Raw genomic sequence first — 16041 nt, 5'->3', positions numbered from 1 at the left:
CCGTATGCCTCCACTTCTGGACAATACTCTGAATCGTCCTCAGAGAGAGAGTTAAAGCCTTTGAAATCTTTTTAGATCCTTTTCCTAACTTGTGCCTACCCACAACTTTATCCAATAGCTCTTTTGAAAGCATCTTTCCAACCATGGTGAATTCTTTGTGTTACCATGCATCCTCCATCATCAAGGAACAGCTGATTTTATTCTGAAGTAAAATCAAAAACACCACAGTCGATGTCAGGTGGAGGCCAATTCACTTGGTGTGTGATCAGGAAGGTGATTGGTTTTACCCGAGAGTGTTTATGATGGTTGTTCTAAAGGGACTCATCACTTTGCCAACACTGTTATTCTAGTTTTTCTTTTCTTATTAATTTTCAGAAATTTTGAAAAAAACGATTTCACTTGAATGTTGTAAGGGAAAATGTGAAAATCACACTTGATGTATTATCATTTCAGGCTGTAAAACAAAAAAAGGGACTATTTCAAAAGGTTATCATGACTTTCTATAGGCACTGTAGTTCGCTGGATATGTAAAGGAGTCATTATGGTTTATTTTTAACCCTACACATTCAAATTCAAAGTGATTATTTTCAGTGTTTGCGTAACCTCCAGTTAAAGAGCATTTAGCTCAGCTCCTAACCGCTGGTGAGGAGGTCACTGAGTGTGTCCCGTGACTGTCATACCTCATTAATTTATCATTGCTGACGATTCTGTCATGGTTGCTTCATATAGGTACGTTCAGATAATCTATATTTAACTGATGAGCACACAAAAAAGACATCTGAAGGACAGGATTAGTAATGTGAGAATTAATAATTATCTTGGCATGTGTGTGTGTGTGTGTGTGTGTGTGTGTGTGCGTGCGTGCGTGCGTGCGTGCGTGCGTGCGTGCGTGCGTGTGTGTGTGTGTGTGTGTGTGTGTGTGTGTGTGTGTTTTACCCGCTCTGACTTCTCAAAGTTCAGCTGCCGAGCACAAACACATTAGCAGATCAGTCAGTGCGACTGCTGACTGAGAACAAAAAAACACTGTGGCTAATGGAGCGTAAAATGAGAAGAATTAATACTAGTTTATTAACTGGAGGAGGCCAAGTTGTTTGACACGAGAGAGAAGTGTCCTGAACAATAATGCTGAATGTGTGTCTGAACTGCCTGCTGTGCTTTGTCTCCAGCTCAGTGGTGTTACCAGAGCCAGTACTCCTGTGACGACACATGCAGAGGTAAGACGCAAAGAGGAGGACTTGAAAGAATTCAGTTTTATTTCTTGTGCCAAATCATAACAAAAGTTCTCTCAAGACACTTTACACACAGAGAAGGTCTAGCCCACACTCTTTACTTATTCATGATTTACAGAGAGCCAACAATTCCTCCATGAGCAGCAGCAGCAGCAGCAGGTCGCACTACCGCACAAAACACACACTTGATAGAGCCTTCACAAGGATCACAGCAGCATTTAGACGCTAAAGATGGTTGGTGAACCATTGGTGAATAGTTTCTCATGAACTCCAGACGATATCCGATGAGTTGCACTTTCACACGTGTAGTCACAGACTGTAAATCAAGATGACGACATGGCTCCACTTCCTCCTACTGTACAAAAGTGAAGTTGTAATGTTGCGCCTGTACAGTAGTGATCGGGGCAGTAGAGTCGTTTCCTCGCACCACTGCGTCTTAAATGTTCACTTCTTTCAAAAACACCACACCTCGAGTTTCACGGTCTCAAGCCCAAGCCTTGAGAGCTTCCAAAAAAAAATGGATCAATTGTTTCAAATTCAAATAGTCCCCCATGATTAGACCCATGATCTTTTCTTTACAGTTTTACAACCATTTGCACAAAACTGAGAACAACTGAAAGCAGATGTTCATTGTCAATGGGATTAGCAGAACTAGCAATCTTTTCACAACACAGGGAGTGAACTGATGTTTTTTACGTTTTATGTGTAAGAATAACTTTGTGATAGCAGCGCGGGGAGGATCAGCGTCAGTGAAGGTTCAAATGTGAAGGAAAACCAAAAAAGGGTCAATATTAAAGATTTGCGGCCGTAATGCAGCATTTTAAGAGTTTTACCAAACAAATCTAAGGACTGATTTTGTTTTTATAAGTCTTTTGACATTGAAAAAAATCTTAGGTTGAGGTCACACTTAGAGGTCATGGCCCGCGATGACATCACTGCCGTCATACCAAGGTTGGATTTGTTGGATTAGCAATCTTTTCGCAACACAGGGAGTGAACTGATGTTTTTTACGTTGTATAAGTAAGAATAACTTTGGACAACATCAGCAGCACGGGAAGGATCCGTGTCAGTGAAGGTTCAAATGTGATGTTGTTTGTGTTTAGATCCGATCCGCTGGGCAGCTCAGTTTCCCAGCTGTGGAGGATTACGCCAATCACCAATTAACATTGTCACCAGCAAAGTGCACGTCAACAGCGCCCTGCCACCCTTCAACTTCATCGGTCACACCAACACCATCAACATTACCGTGGAAAACAAAGGACACTCTGGTAATAAGAGCCCACTTTATTATCCCCTTCCCTCTTCTTCTTCTTCTTCTTCTTCTTATTTTACCAGATGTTGAACACCTCTGGTTTGTTAATAAACATTTGTATTCTCTTCCCTGTAGCTCACTTTGCTCTGCCGCAGTCTGTCCGACTGACTGGAGGAGCTCTGCCCGGTCACTACAGAGCCGCCCAGTTTCACTTCCACTGGGGAGGTGATGGGAGACCAGGATCAGAGCACACCATCGACGGAGAGAGGTTCCCCATGGAGGTACATCACACAGGAGCCAATATATTATTTGTTGTTATGAAAATATAAGTGTTTTTGGACAACAAAGGGGTCAATTAGGATCCAAACTTAGGTTTACAAACATGGTAGACATGCAGCATATGTCGTCAGGGTTTTGTTTTATTTCTTTCAATCATATAAGCAGGACTGACAGAGTCACAGTAGCCGCAATTTGCAGCATGCATGTCTTCATGTGGGGGCAGTAATGCAGTGAATATGCTGATATTTATGAGCCTTTCGTTTACAGCCAAACCAGTCAATCAGAAGAGAAAGTTGCAACTAAATGTATTAATTACTTTACCCATAAAGCTATGATCAGAGGGCAGCTCATGCTTTAACAAAGGTGTGTGTTACACCGTGCGCTGTAGTATGAAATGCCCTCCACTACTGTAACTCATTACGCTGTGTTTTGGGTTTCCAGCTGCATATCGTCCACATCAAAGAGCCGTACGGCTCTCTGGCAGAGGCTGAGCATGATATGGCGGGTATAGCTCTGCTTGCCTTCTTGTTTGAGGTAAAACAGATGAATCTAATAAAATAATAAAATGTAAACAAATGAGTATTTAGGCTTTTGTCATCATGTTGATGTCCTCCTCACAGGAAACCCCAGATGATCATCCTCATTTGGACGCAGTAATAGCTGCTTTGGGCCGAGTACAAAACAATGGTATGAGTTTCAGAATCAGAAATACTTTAATAATCCCAGAGAAAAATTATTTCTGTTGCAAACTCCAGCTATAAAAACAACATATTTAACAACAACATTATACAGATAACATATATATTTGGATTCTGTGGAAGAACTTAAATAACTTTTTCTATACAATAAGGGACTGTAACTTTTCCTTCCCTACACCTCTCCACCTTTCTTTCTGTGTTAAGGCAGCAGCACGGTGATCCCAGACTTTCGACTCAGTGACATTATCCCGTCAGCGAAGGACCTCCACAGATACTACCGCTATGTGGGCTCCATGACAACTCCAGGATGTGAACAGGCAGTCGCCTGGACGCTGTTTCACAGGACACTGTCCATCAGCAGTCGACAGGTGAGCAACAGTGTGAAGGCTCGGGGGTCAGCACGCTGGTGACCTGGTTGTATTTCCTCAACAGATCTGTGAACCTTCAAACTGACTTTGACAGAAAATAGAGGGAAGCCTTTTGAATGACTTTAAATAATTCATTACATTTCTTCTACATTACTTCAATGTTTGGTAAAGCGATGTTATATCCAATGTCCCTTTTGCAGTAAAAAAATATGAATTTTTACTGAAACTTTTGACTAAAAAACATCTTCCTTTCCACTCCAGCTGGATGCCATAGGTCAGCAGTGTCGATTCTGGACGGGACAGCCCATGATGGACATCTTCAGACCCACGCAGCCTCTGGACGGCAGAGTTGTGTACCGGTCCAAGGCAAGTGCCGCCCTGACGAGTGCGACACACTTGTGGTTTGTTGTTTTCTCAGTTGTGCTCTGGACAACAGGTCTGATACATTGACTCAAAACATGAACACCCGATTTAAGTGTCAAAAGCTACTGTATGTATAAAGGTAACTTTAACCTTTGTGAAACAACAAACTGTTAATTATGTTTATGGTTATTCACGCAACAAAGTGTCACCTGCACATGAACTACAACCCCCTTAATCCATCATGATTGCTGTGTCTGGAGAGCAGGGAGGAGGATCTTTAGGTCAACAGGCCTCTTATGTCAACTTTTCTTATTTTGTGTAGTCAATATTTCATATCTACACAATATGACTTAACATTAACTCTAATCTGCTTTTACTTAAGTGTGTTTTTCAGTGAGATAGAAGTGTGATGAAATAAAGTGTAGAATTAGAGATTTACAGTTACAGCCTTGTTTCAAAAACAGTCGGGACGCTGTGTAAAATATAAATAAAAACAGAATGCAGTGATTGGCTAATCACTGACAGATCCATACGTAATTGAAAATAGTACAACGCAAACATTTCGAACGTTGAAACAGAAAAATGTAATTGGAAAATGATATCCTCATTTAGATGATGATGGCAGCAACATGTTTCAAAACAGTTGGGACAGGTTTATGTTTACCAGTGTTGCGTCACCGCCTCTTTTAAAACCCTTGAAGCGTTTGGGACATGAGGAGACCACTTGTTGACATTTTGAAAGTGGAATGTTTCACATTTTTGCTTGATGCAATATTTTAGCTGCTCAACAGTTCAGGGTCTCCTTTGACCTGTTTCATAATGGGCCAAACATTTCCATAGGGGTCAAGTCGGGACTGCAGGAGGCCAGTTTAGCCCCAGGACTCTTTTACTGATGTAATACCTGCAGAATGGGGTTTGGCATTGTCTGAAAAAGACGTTGGCTATTTGGCAGCACATGTTACTCCAAAACCTGTATATATCGTTAAGCTTTAATGGTGTCTTCACAAATGTGCAGGTGGCCCATGCCATGTTCACTAATGCACCCCTGAACCCTCACAGATGCTGGTTTTTGAACTGTTCACTGATAAAAAAGCCTGATGGTTCCTCTCCTCTTTAGCCCGGCGGATGCAGCCTCCATGATTTCCAAAAATAATTTTCAATTTTGACAGTTTTCCACTTTGCCTCAGTCCGTCTTAAATGAGCTCAGGCTCAGAGAAGGTGTCTGCGATTCTTGATCTGGTTTATATCAAGCCCCAACCACAGCGACTTCCTGGTTGATCCAATGATAAAGTGCTAAAAACTGCAGTCCTCTGAGTGTCCACAAGAGACAGGTTTCATGATAGAGCAGCTTCTCATTGACCCCCATGTTAAACAGGCCGTTTTCACAGCATAATTAAACCTGTTTAAGGCCCGGGACAAAATCAGTCTAGTCTGTATGTTTAGGTAATATCTCCATACAACACTGAGGGGGTTGAATTATTTTGTACCAGGTTAGTTTTTATTTTATTGGAGGTCAAAGTTAAAGTCAGCCAGATGGACGTATCGCCCCCCCCCCCCCCCCCCCCCCCCCCCCCCACACACACACACACACACACACACACACACACGTCACGCCCTTTTTTGGTAAGAGGAAATGAGGCGGAGTCAAAGTCTGACAAGATGACGAGAGAACGGACCTCGGCCGGTATACTACGTCCATTTTTTTTTAATAGTGAGTGGTTTATATATGGTTTCCTCTTTGCATGGTAGACTTTTAACTTCCATTTGTGGATGCAGTGACAAACTGTGTTCACAGACAATGGTTTTTGGAAGTGCTCCGGAGTCTTAGCACCCCTATTTAAATTTTACACAGCGTCTCAATTGGTTTAGAAACGTTGTACAAGCCGGAGGACTTTACTTTTTAATGAACTGCTATTCCTTCTTTACATGTCACCCATATTGTTGCAATTGAACGTAGAAGACTAGACGATTAAGGCATTTCCTAAATGTACTGTAACTGTATCTGTTTGTTTGTGGGAAAACTAAATGATTTCTAAATGTACATAAATACCTTTGATTTTCTGCCATAACAACGACTTCTTCTCTATCCTTGCTTATGATATAACTCTCTTTACGTGTCTACATGCTTTGTATATAATCAACATTTGTGAAATTAATACTGGGGAGAAATGTGCAGCCAGATTTACTACAAGAAGCAATAAAATGTACACAATAAAAACACGTGAGTTTATTTGAGCCTTTGTAGGATAACCAAAGAGATTTTCATAATCTTCACGTTAGGAATGCTCCGATTTTGGCTTTTTAGCTTTTGAATCGTTGATTTCATGTCATTAGAATTGGAAACACTGATTTTTTTTGTTTCTTTAGCATTTTCACATTAAGTTCTTTTATAAGTACCTAAAATTTGTTTTGCTTTGTCTTTTGTTTGACTACATGTTGTGGAGCTCATCAGCAGGTGAGTTAAATGGTTTTAAAATAACAGTAGACTTTATATGTTACCATTTAAATACACATTTTGTTTATGATAGTGTAGGGTTGACTATTGTTTTTTTTTATTCACACAATGAGATTTTTTATATATTATCATCTGTAATGTGGATATAAGTGGGTAAAGGAGAGTATTAGAAAAATTAGAAATTGAATGCAGCCTTTAAAACCAGGAAAGCCAACACTTACGTCATATTACGATATTCAAGATCTAAGAAAATCTCTACTCTCATATCAAAATAATATCGATATATTGTCCAGCCCTACTTTAATGTGTCAGTTTTTGTTTCTGCTGTAAAAAAAACAAGCCTTTCTGTGCATTTAGCCGCACCATTATGAGTCCATGTGGGTGTAGACGGGGAAATAAATTACCTCAGTGTGGTGGAAATGAGTCAGTTAATGTTTCAGCCTTTCAAACCGTTTTCAGTAACATTGATTTATTGTCAGGTTCCTTGTAACACTTCTGATCGATTCATGAGCAGTTGACGTCCTTGGGTTAAAACCAACTGGCGCGTCATATCTACTTAAAACGACGAAAGGACAATATTTGAAAGGCAACATGGTTTTCAAGTCATTAATGTCCCTTTGACCTTAATCTGACATACTCATCTAAATTGTGGCAGTAAACCTGATTCAAAAACTAAAGGTGAAGATCGGTCGAGGTCACTGTGCCTGTTTCTTTAGCCAGGTCCTCAGGTGTTCCACCTGGGCAGCAACGCTACTCTTGGCCGTGCCTCCAGGGGCGCTGTACTGCTCCACACTGCTCCTGTAGTCCCACACTGAGGATACGTCACTTTCAAACAGAGGGCTGACGTGATGGAGAGAGAGAAGAGAAGAGAAAGAGACACTCAGAAAATCTAAATGGCTCGGGGGAAGATGTGTGTGTGTGTGTGTGTGTGTGTGTGTGTGTGTGTGTGTGTGTGTGTGTGTGTGTGTGTGTGTGTGTGTGTGTGTGTGTGTGTGTGTGTGTGTGTGTGTGTGTGTGTGTGTGTGTGTGTGTGTGTGTGTGTGTGTGTGTGAGAGGACAGTCACCTAAGGGCACTCAGGTCCTCCATAGTGAGTTGATTCAGGGCGATGTTTTTGGATTCAGCTGCAAACACAGCTTTACCAGAGATACCGTGGGCCTCTCTGAACGGCATCTGCAGCACAGAATAACACAGGGTTACACAGAAACAAACAAACACTAAATGTATTAGTTGATTATAGATATCACACATATAGAGTATTTTTTCATCAGTGTTTTTTTTTGTTCTCTGGGGTTTTTCAAAAGAATGCCTCCATATAACAAAGGAGTTGGCATGTCGATACAGTGAAGATGAGATGAATGCCATAATAACCAGTCAAGTTGCAGCTTACATCCATGTCTGTCCAGACCAGAACCGGTCAGGACCGCCCTACCGTGGGATGGGAATCGAGAAGCAGTTCCAGTTGAGAACCGGTGACAAATTGTAATGGGAGCGGTTTTGTATTCCTGCGCATTTATCAGTTCCTTTTATCGATGTCGGCGTGTTTTTCTGACAGTTGCGCTTGTTATAAAAACATTACCGCTATTCACGCAAGGAAGGAACGCCCTCTTTCGGTGAATTCACACAGAACGCCGCCATCCCAGAAGCAAAAGAGGTGTCACTTATTAGTGTGTGTGAGATCTGAATCATTAATCAACCATTCAAACTAACAAACAGCCAGCTTTAAAGATTATAGAAGCACGACTGTCAGTAGAGAGAAAGGATGAATGCAGCGCCACCACAGCAGGAAGAGAGGCAGGAAGAGAAGATGGACTATTGCAGCATTGTTTCTGTAAGTTATTAATAACTTAGGCTACTCTGAACGCTGCTTTATCACTTTTTGACCCTCCTGAGTGTCGACTTGCCATCACTACTGCATGTCATTCCGCCCTGCCGCTTTCCTAGGGATTTCAGAGGCGTAAGAATAAATGATACTTATGTAGCAGACTGATTTATTGTAATCTTGGTGCAGCCTCCTCTGAATATTTAGGAGATTCTTAGACGGAGCATAGAAAATGAGAAACATAGCCTGCCCTTTGTGTAATTTGTCCGGTACCATATAATGAAAGCCTGATGTAAACCGTTTTAAGGTGTGATGAACTATGGGACATCATGGTCTTTGGGGCTTTGGGAAATATAAAGAGTGTTATGGCCCCAACGATTTATACTACTTTACCTTGACATGACTGGTGGAGTTCAAGAGCAACAATTGCTTGTATATATGATATCACACTACAGTAAGTTTCCCACTCATTTCCCAACCATCAAGTGTTTAATTTTGCATATATTTCAGATCATAGACCAGTAACTTTGGTTATGATTGGCACAGAGACTGCTTACGTATAGGGCCTAAAATTTGTTGCTACACCCCTGATTGAACATGCGGCCAGGAAACCTGCTCTTACCAGCTGACTGATGGCAGAAATGTACTAAACCAAAATAGTTTTCATGCATCATTAGTTTGCATTTGGATGGAAATATAAAAGAACACAACTCACCCCTTTCCTCACAAGGTAGTAGGCCAAGTCAGTGGCCAACATGTCCGGACTGAGGGCCATTTCCATCACACTCTGGTTGATCTGAAACAGGACAAACATCAGAGGGAATAGAAGTCAGTCTAGAACAGTATTTCAATAGATCAAAAAATGGATCAGTCGCAGTAAACGCATCAGTGTTGATTCTCTTATTGTGCCATTTCCTCAGCTTGCTGCTTAAACATGTAGCAGCAACACACAAAAGAGCTGCTAAATAACAGTCTGTATTCCCCTTTCTTCTTACCATAACCACCTTCACATGACCTTTAATCACATGTATGTGCATCCGAGGAAGATCTTTATCTGTTATCGGCTCGTATAGCCTGATAGTCTAACTGAATAAAAATCAGTCAAACTTTCCTCATTTAAAGTTCAGGAGGAACATAACAAGAATAAAATTTAAGACGTTTATGAAAGCAAATGCAACTTCAGACTTTTTAGATAGCAAGATCAGAAAATATTGTGCATTGTGCTGTGAAATTGGTGAACCTGGGAAACATATTAGAGAGAATATCGGACATATTGTCTTTCTTCCTACAAACATACGTTCGTGCAGGTTTCTACATTGTGAGCTCTCCAAAAATGGATCAAGACCTTTGGCGTAGCAAAGAGAAAGAGGTCAAGAGTTTAAGTTTTCTCATCCAAAATAAAGCCAAGATGTCACAAACTTTCCACCACCTTAAGCAGTATTTGTCTTTCAAAGTAGATAGCATTTACTTTAATCTGACCTTGAGAGTTGACATGACTCCAGTCGTCACCTGCAGCACAGCGTGAACAGTATCATAGCAGTCAAACATGGCCTCTTTATCCTCCTAAAGAACAATAACAAGGACAAAGACAGCATGACAAACATGAAATATCCAGAAAACCGTCCACCTAATGAAGTGAGAGCACACAAAACACACTCTCATACCTGCAGGTCTTTGTTGTAGGCGCTGGGCAGGCCCTTCAGAGTTGTCATGAACCCTGCACACTGGAACAAAGAAGAAGTCAGAACTTGAGTTTGACAAGAAAAAAATAGCTTTATGGCACACGAGGGCGCTGGTTTTCCAGAAGAAAGCCTCTGGTAGATGGTGAGAGAATGGAAAGTCCGCAGTAAATACACAATTCTCTTCTAATCAGTAGAAGAGAAAACGTTTGAGCAAAGAAGCGACATTATTGCAACAGGAAGCCACAGTCAGAGGTCTTACTCTGCCAAAGACACGCCCTGCTTTACTCCTGATCAGCTCCAGACTGTCGCCATTCTTCTTCTGGGGCATCAGACTGCTGCCTGTGCTGCAAACACAACACGTCACAAGGTCAGACTGAGGTAGACAACTTCACCGACACTAGGGCCGGGCGATATGGCCTAAAAAAAGTCCCTGATTTTTTTATACCGGATCTGATTTTTGATTTTAATCGATTTTCAAATGTTTTTATTTATATGACAGAAAAAACATGAATTTCCCTACAAAGAATAAAGTGCCAAACTTTCACCAGACTTCATTTGTAAAATATAAATAAATAAAGGGTTGCTCTATTCTCTCAAACAAAAAGAAACAAATAAAGTGCAAAATTAGCTTTTCCTTTTTTGTAAAATAAAAAAGTGCCCCACAGTCTCTAGGGAGGAACAAATGTATGGCATCCCTGAATAAAACGATTTTGCAAAAACATTTGCATGAAAAACATAATGGAGCAGAGGGGACGGGAGCCGAGAGAGTGCAGCAGACGACCGTTTTTACCCAAACTAAAGGAAAAGTCGATTTTATTTATTTGTCATTGACCAAACAAACCACAGTCTGTTCTTTTACACACTAGTCTGGTATTTTTTATCTTGCATATATTTAACTACTGTAAATATTATTATTATTATAAGTATTATATATATAGTTATTCTGTTTTCTACTATATGTTGTCCGTATAATATTTGTGGTTTGTATATCTGGAGTTTTGTACGGAAATTATTTCCCCCTGGGATTATTAAAGTATTTCTGATTCTGACAAATAAATTCGATTTTGATTTAAAATCGATTAATCTCCCAGCCCTGAGTGACAGTAATGACTTCATGTGTTCATCTCACTATGACATCACACACTTTGTAACATGAGGTTTTGACAGCAGCCCCGGAAACAGCTGTCGTTGTTGAATGCCAACTTTTTTTTTTTAAATACCACATGTTCGATTTTATCAACAAATAGAGTATCCAGCGTTTGACAAACTTCACTAACTGGCATTTTTCAAATCTTATGATGATTTGATCCAAACTTGTGGAGTCTTCAGAGCATGTGCAACTGTCATTTAGGATCACGTAATAAAACAATAAAACACCAACTGACCTGTAGGCGTCAGAGAGCGAGATGAAGGAGAACTCTTTTGTGCTGTACAGCATCAGGTCCTCAGCCAGCTTACTGAGATGGGTCAAACACAACGAAGCCCAGAACAAGAACTCCGCTAAAGAAACACACACACGCAGACATGAAGAAAACCGGAGAGTAAAGGGAAAAGGATATTTTCATTTTGATGTGTGACAGCCCTCTGACATGTATGGTTTACGTACCAACACAGTCCCGTTGGCCCGTGGCATCCATGCTGTTAAGACTGATGCCTTCAAACTGCAGCTCTACAGAAGAGGAGAAATGATGTACTTTCAGATTTAAAAAATACTTATTTCATAAATAAAACAAGACAAGAAAGATAGCTGCACTCAAATAATATTATTCTAGCAAACTTTTTTTCCACTATTAGTATTCCCATAGTATACTATATATATATTTTTCCTATAATTTCTCTATGTTTTTATATATATGTGTGTGTATTATATTATAATTATAACATGTATATTATAGATAGAGAATGGGAGCAGCTGCAATGAAACCCCTATTGATCAAAAAAGTATTTCTGATTCTGATTTTGGTAAAAGAAAATTTGCCTGACCTTTCCGTAGAAGCTCCCTGTCAATGTCAAATGGTGTTCCAGCGATTGCACCGCTGAAAACGGCGAGAACGATTTGAATTAATTGATCATTTCTGTGGGTAAAAATCACTGTCAGACAGCATGGGTGTGTTCAGACAGCGTACCTGCCGAGAGGTAAAACATTAACTCTTTTCTTGATCTCCTGAAGTCGGTCCACATCTCGGCTCAAAGCAACAGCATGACTGAGGGTTGGTCCAACCAGCGAGCGGAAAAAGACAAACACGATACTGACGTGAACAATACATCATCTAATATAAGAGGTGGGATACTCGGAAGGACGGTTTCGCTTCTTAAAAGGTCACCTTAGAATCCAGTGGCTCCATCTGATTGGCTGAGCCCTCTGCATGTGGGTGTAACCAGGAAACAGGACGTCAATTTCTCTGAGTTCAGAAAGAGGTGACAGTAGACACCACAGGGCAACTTTTAAAAACATCACAGTAACAAGTGTGTGTTTTATGTGCACCAGTGTGTATGTGTCTTACGCTGCAGCCCGCTCCACCATAGTAGACATCAGCTGCAGGGCATTGTCCGTCAGCGTCAAAATGGCATCTCGCAGCCACAGCCTCATATCAGTCACGACCTGGTCGACCCGAACACACGCAGCACAGACTCATGACACTTCATTAGCTAGTCCATAATTCAGTCACTACAGTTTTATTATTGTAAAGACAAACCTGGTCGTTTCTGCTCCTACCAGTGTGCAGCTTCCCTGCAGGGGCACCAATCAGCTCCTGAAAAGAAAAACAGGCAGTAAAAGGCAAACGCAACACAACACAACACAACACAACGCAACACAACACAACACAACACAACACAACACAACGCAACACAACACAACGCAACACAACACAACGCAACGCATCGCAACGCAACGCAACGCAACGCAATGCATAGTTGTACCATCATTTCCATTGGTTATTAGAATATTGTACTTATCTAATTGCTGAAACTGTAAAAGGAAGCAACATAAGGGTTGACTTCAATACAGTACAGTGTGTTTCAGTATTAGTAGTACAATGTTATCATAAATAATAAAAATAAGACTTTAGTTGCAGTAAAACTGAATCATCCTGTAATTATCACACAGTACTGAGAAACATCCCTTGTCACGTGGAAAAGAAACATGAACGGTCATATATAATTATGTGAAATATAATGTTACTCACTTCTGCAGAGTAATGAAGAACAATCACAAGCTGTATCTCACCTTTAGCCGACGCTCATTGGCCGTGTGAATGTCTTCATCTCCAGGTTTGACCACAAAAACACCTTTGGACCACTCTTCAGAAATCTGGAGGCAAAAAAACAAACAGTACAATGAATACATACAGTGCAATATTAATAACCTTTAAAAGAGTAATACGGAGCCACTGAATTCTAGGCAGCAAGAGCCACTTTGGTTGATTTCCACATCAAATTATCAACTTCATTGTATGAGTGGCCTGATACCACTTGCATTGCCGAAGCAAAACATCAGGGTAAAAAGGGTACCCTGAAACCGGACACAACCGCGTGAGTGAAAGACTGTAACTGCTGAAGCTGTTTGGCAGCTGACACCTGTCACATGATGATAGTATTGTTCCCCACAAACTCAGCATAATACAGAGAGGAATTCAGCGCCATGGCACATTTTCAGCTGTCATCTATTAACCTAAACCTGCACCGAAGGGCAGACAGTGATATACCCACAATGCAGCAGGAGTCTGTTTTCTTGGATTACTCAGGTTAGAAAATTCACATCAGACATTTGCAGCTATTCGTCAGTTGCTTGTACTTGTGATGTGGTGAACTTTAGTGTATTTGCATTTGTGTCACCACCATGCCTAACAACTTTTCTGCGGGAAACCCTGCATATTATGACTTTATCCTGAATCACACAACATTCCCTTGGACACTTTTTACTGGTGTGTGTGTGTGAGTGTGTGAGAGAGTTCACCTGATTCAGCCCACTTAAAATCTGGTTCATCTCATCCGTGGTGACCAGCTTGGCCTTCTCCAGAGCCTTCACATAAGCCTTGCTCCCTCGAATGTCAGCATCCCACATCCTCTGGTCATAGGCGATGGATGCGTTGAACTTCTCCATGATCGGATCAGTGTCTCCCACGAAACGACCTCCCCAAAGTTTACTTCCCTGGTGGAGCAGCAGACAGAGGCAACAATGTGTGAATGACATTAGAGACAACACATCTGGCAGAAGAATTGACCGTTTACAGGGTGATCCGGGTTTGACAGCTTGCTTTTTTAGCGTCCAGCTGGATGTTAAAACAACAACAACACATGCATGGCGGTGGTCAGGTTTCCTAAAGTTAGCCTTACCTCTGTGCTGGCCATGTCTGTCGCCCGTGGGTGCCTGTAGCGGCTTTAAGAGGTGAATGGTGTCGCTGAGGGGACGTTTAAGTGCACAGGTTGAATGAGTTGTTCTCATTAAACACGCGAGCGTGGCCGCTTCTCTGAGTGTGTGTATCACTTTAAAACACGTCACCGAAGACGTTCGAACGTTCGAAGCGTCATCTCATTGTACGTCAACGGTGAAAAAAAAACCATAGAAACCATAGAAACCGTGGAAACCATAGAAACAAAACGTAAAAATTAACGAATTATTTCCAGAAACTGTCCCCGTCCTTTACTCCGCGGTGTCAAGTCGGTCTCACTCAAAGGTGGGAAACAAATATCTGTCGTCCGTCGTTCACCCACCACAGCAATTGGACGGCACCCCTCCCTCCCTCCAGCCACGTCACACCACCAGGGTGGGGCGTCAAAACTATTTACAGCAACAAAAAGGCGGGAACCTCCATAACAAGTTAAGTGAGCGAACCCTACGGAGTGACAAAGTAACGGTTTGTTCGCAACTGTTTGGTAAGTCTAATCTAAAATAGCCTACTATAAACATAAACCGCTCTGAAACAGCTAAATATGAAGGAGGTGGCAGCAATACAACGCTGCAGATGCTGCAGAGAAAGATTAGGAGAGAGTAAAATTAGATAGGCCTATTATTATTAAGCCGTTAACCAAATATTCTCGAGACTATGATAGATAGCAGCAAGAATACCGGGCATGAGCGTTTTAAAACAACAATATGGTACAGAATTAAAAGTTATTAGTGTCTGCTATGGCAAGCGGTTTTTAGTCTGTAGTGTATAGAGTATGGTCTTTGTGTATAGTCTATGGTCAGACAATATAGTTTCAACCATACAAAAAAAAGAAATCTAATATTCAATATAGTCAACTATTATGTTACAATTTTCACTTTCAATGAAATGAAAAACACCAATGAAGGACTTCAAAAACTTCACAAAAAAAAATCAAAAATAAATCATGATTTTTTAAACAAATGAAGTAAGAAATCTGATAAATCAGATTCTCACGTCAACTTCAAAATGACGGTTAATGCCATCAGTTTTTGGGAGACTGATATTTGACATCATAAATAACAATTAGCTATTTTAACTACTATCAATGCTTGATTTAATGTTTGCAGTGTAAATGTGTGATTTTAAATAAAACGCTCATGGCTCTACTTCCATGTAAGATCAAAGGGACAAGACAATTCCTTGAACTAGGCATTTTAAATGTACTGCTAAAATGAAATATTGACCATTAGAGGAATCCGTTTCGTTTAATCATTGCAAAAGACAGTCTTTATTTATTGAACATATATAAATAATGTGATTATTGGGTCATGTTAAAGGATTTTGGTGTCTGCACTTTCACCGTTTTTCTATAATGACCGGACTATGATATCCGGTAGCTGATCGAAGCCATTATTAATATTTTACGTTACAAAAAGAAATGTAGTACGTGTCTACTGAAAGTGAAAATGAAACTGGAGCTACACACATCAGAGGGGGGTGTTTTTTCTGATTTGGGGCGGAC

General features: G+C 40.8%; 2 protein-coding genes across 2 annotated transcripts in view; one reads left to right on the top strand and one right to left on the bottom strand.

Moving 5' to 3' along the window:
• Positions 1–4276, top strand: part of ca4c (carbonic anhydrase IV c) — a gene marked incomplete at both ends in the record, with an annotated part of 7939 nt that extends 3663 nt beyond the window's left edge. Inside the window, 7 exons of the mRNA XM_083927241.1 lie at positions 1167–1214; positions 2333–2497; positions 2617–2762; positions 3202–3294; positions 3381–3447; positions 3663–3826; positions 4088–4276. Coding sequence (XP_083783367.1) covers positions 1167–1214; positions 2333–2497; positions 2617–2762; positions 3202–3294; positions 3381–3447; positions 3663–3826; positions 4088–4276 — 872 coding nt within the window. The remainder of the gene's footprint in view (positions 1–1166; positions 1215–2332; positions 2498–2616; positions 2763–3201; positions 3295–3380; positions 3448–3662; positions 3827–4087) is intronic.
• A 2929-nt stretch (positions 4277–7205) lies between these two features.
• asl (argininosuccinate lyase) lies at positions 7206–14863 on the bottom strand. Its single transcript, XM_083926939.1, has 16 exons — positions 14485–14863; positions 14105–14299; positions 13376–13459; positions 12843–12899; positions 12651–12748; positions 12471–12548; positions 12273–12350; positions 12130–12182; positions 11753–11815; positions 11532–11646; positions 10406–10490; positions 10129–10188; positions 9944–10027; positions 9180–9260; positions 7709–7815; positions 7206–7484 (listed from the first exon to the last, which is right to left on the bottom strand). Exons 1-16 carry the CDS (start codon positions 14497–14499, stop codon positions 7340–7342), a joined length of 1398 nt encoding a protein of 465 aa, XP_083783065.1. The 5' UTR covers positions 14500–14863; the 3' UTR covers positions 7206–7339.
• Between the last annotated feature and the right edge of the window lie 1178 nt (positions 14864–16041).

This window comes from Echiichthys vipera, assembly GCF_963691815.1.
Source record: "Echiichthys vipera genome assembly, chromosome: 14".
Classification (NCBI taxonomy): domain Eukaryota; kingdom Metazoa; phylum Chordata; class Actinopteri; order Perciformes; family Trachinidae; genus Echiichthys; species Echiichthys vipera.
This window is presented reverse-complemented; position numbering and strand designations above follow the sequence as displayed.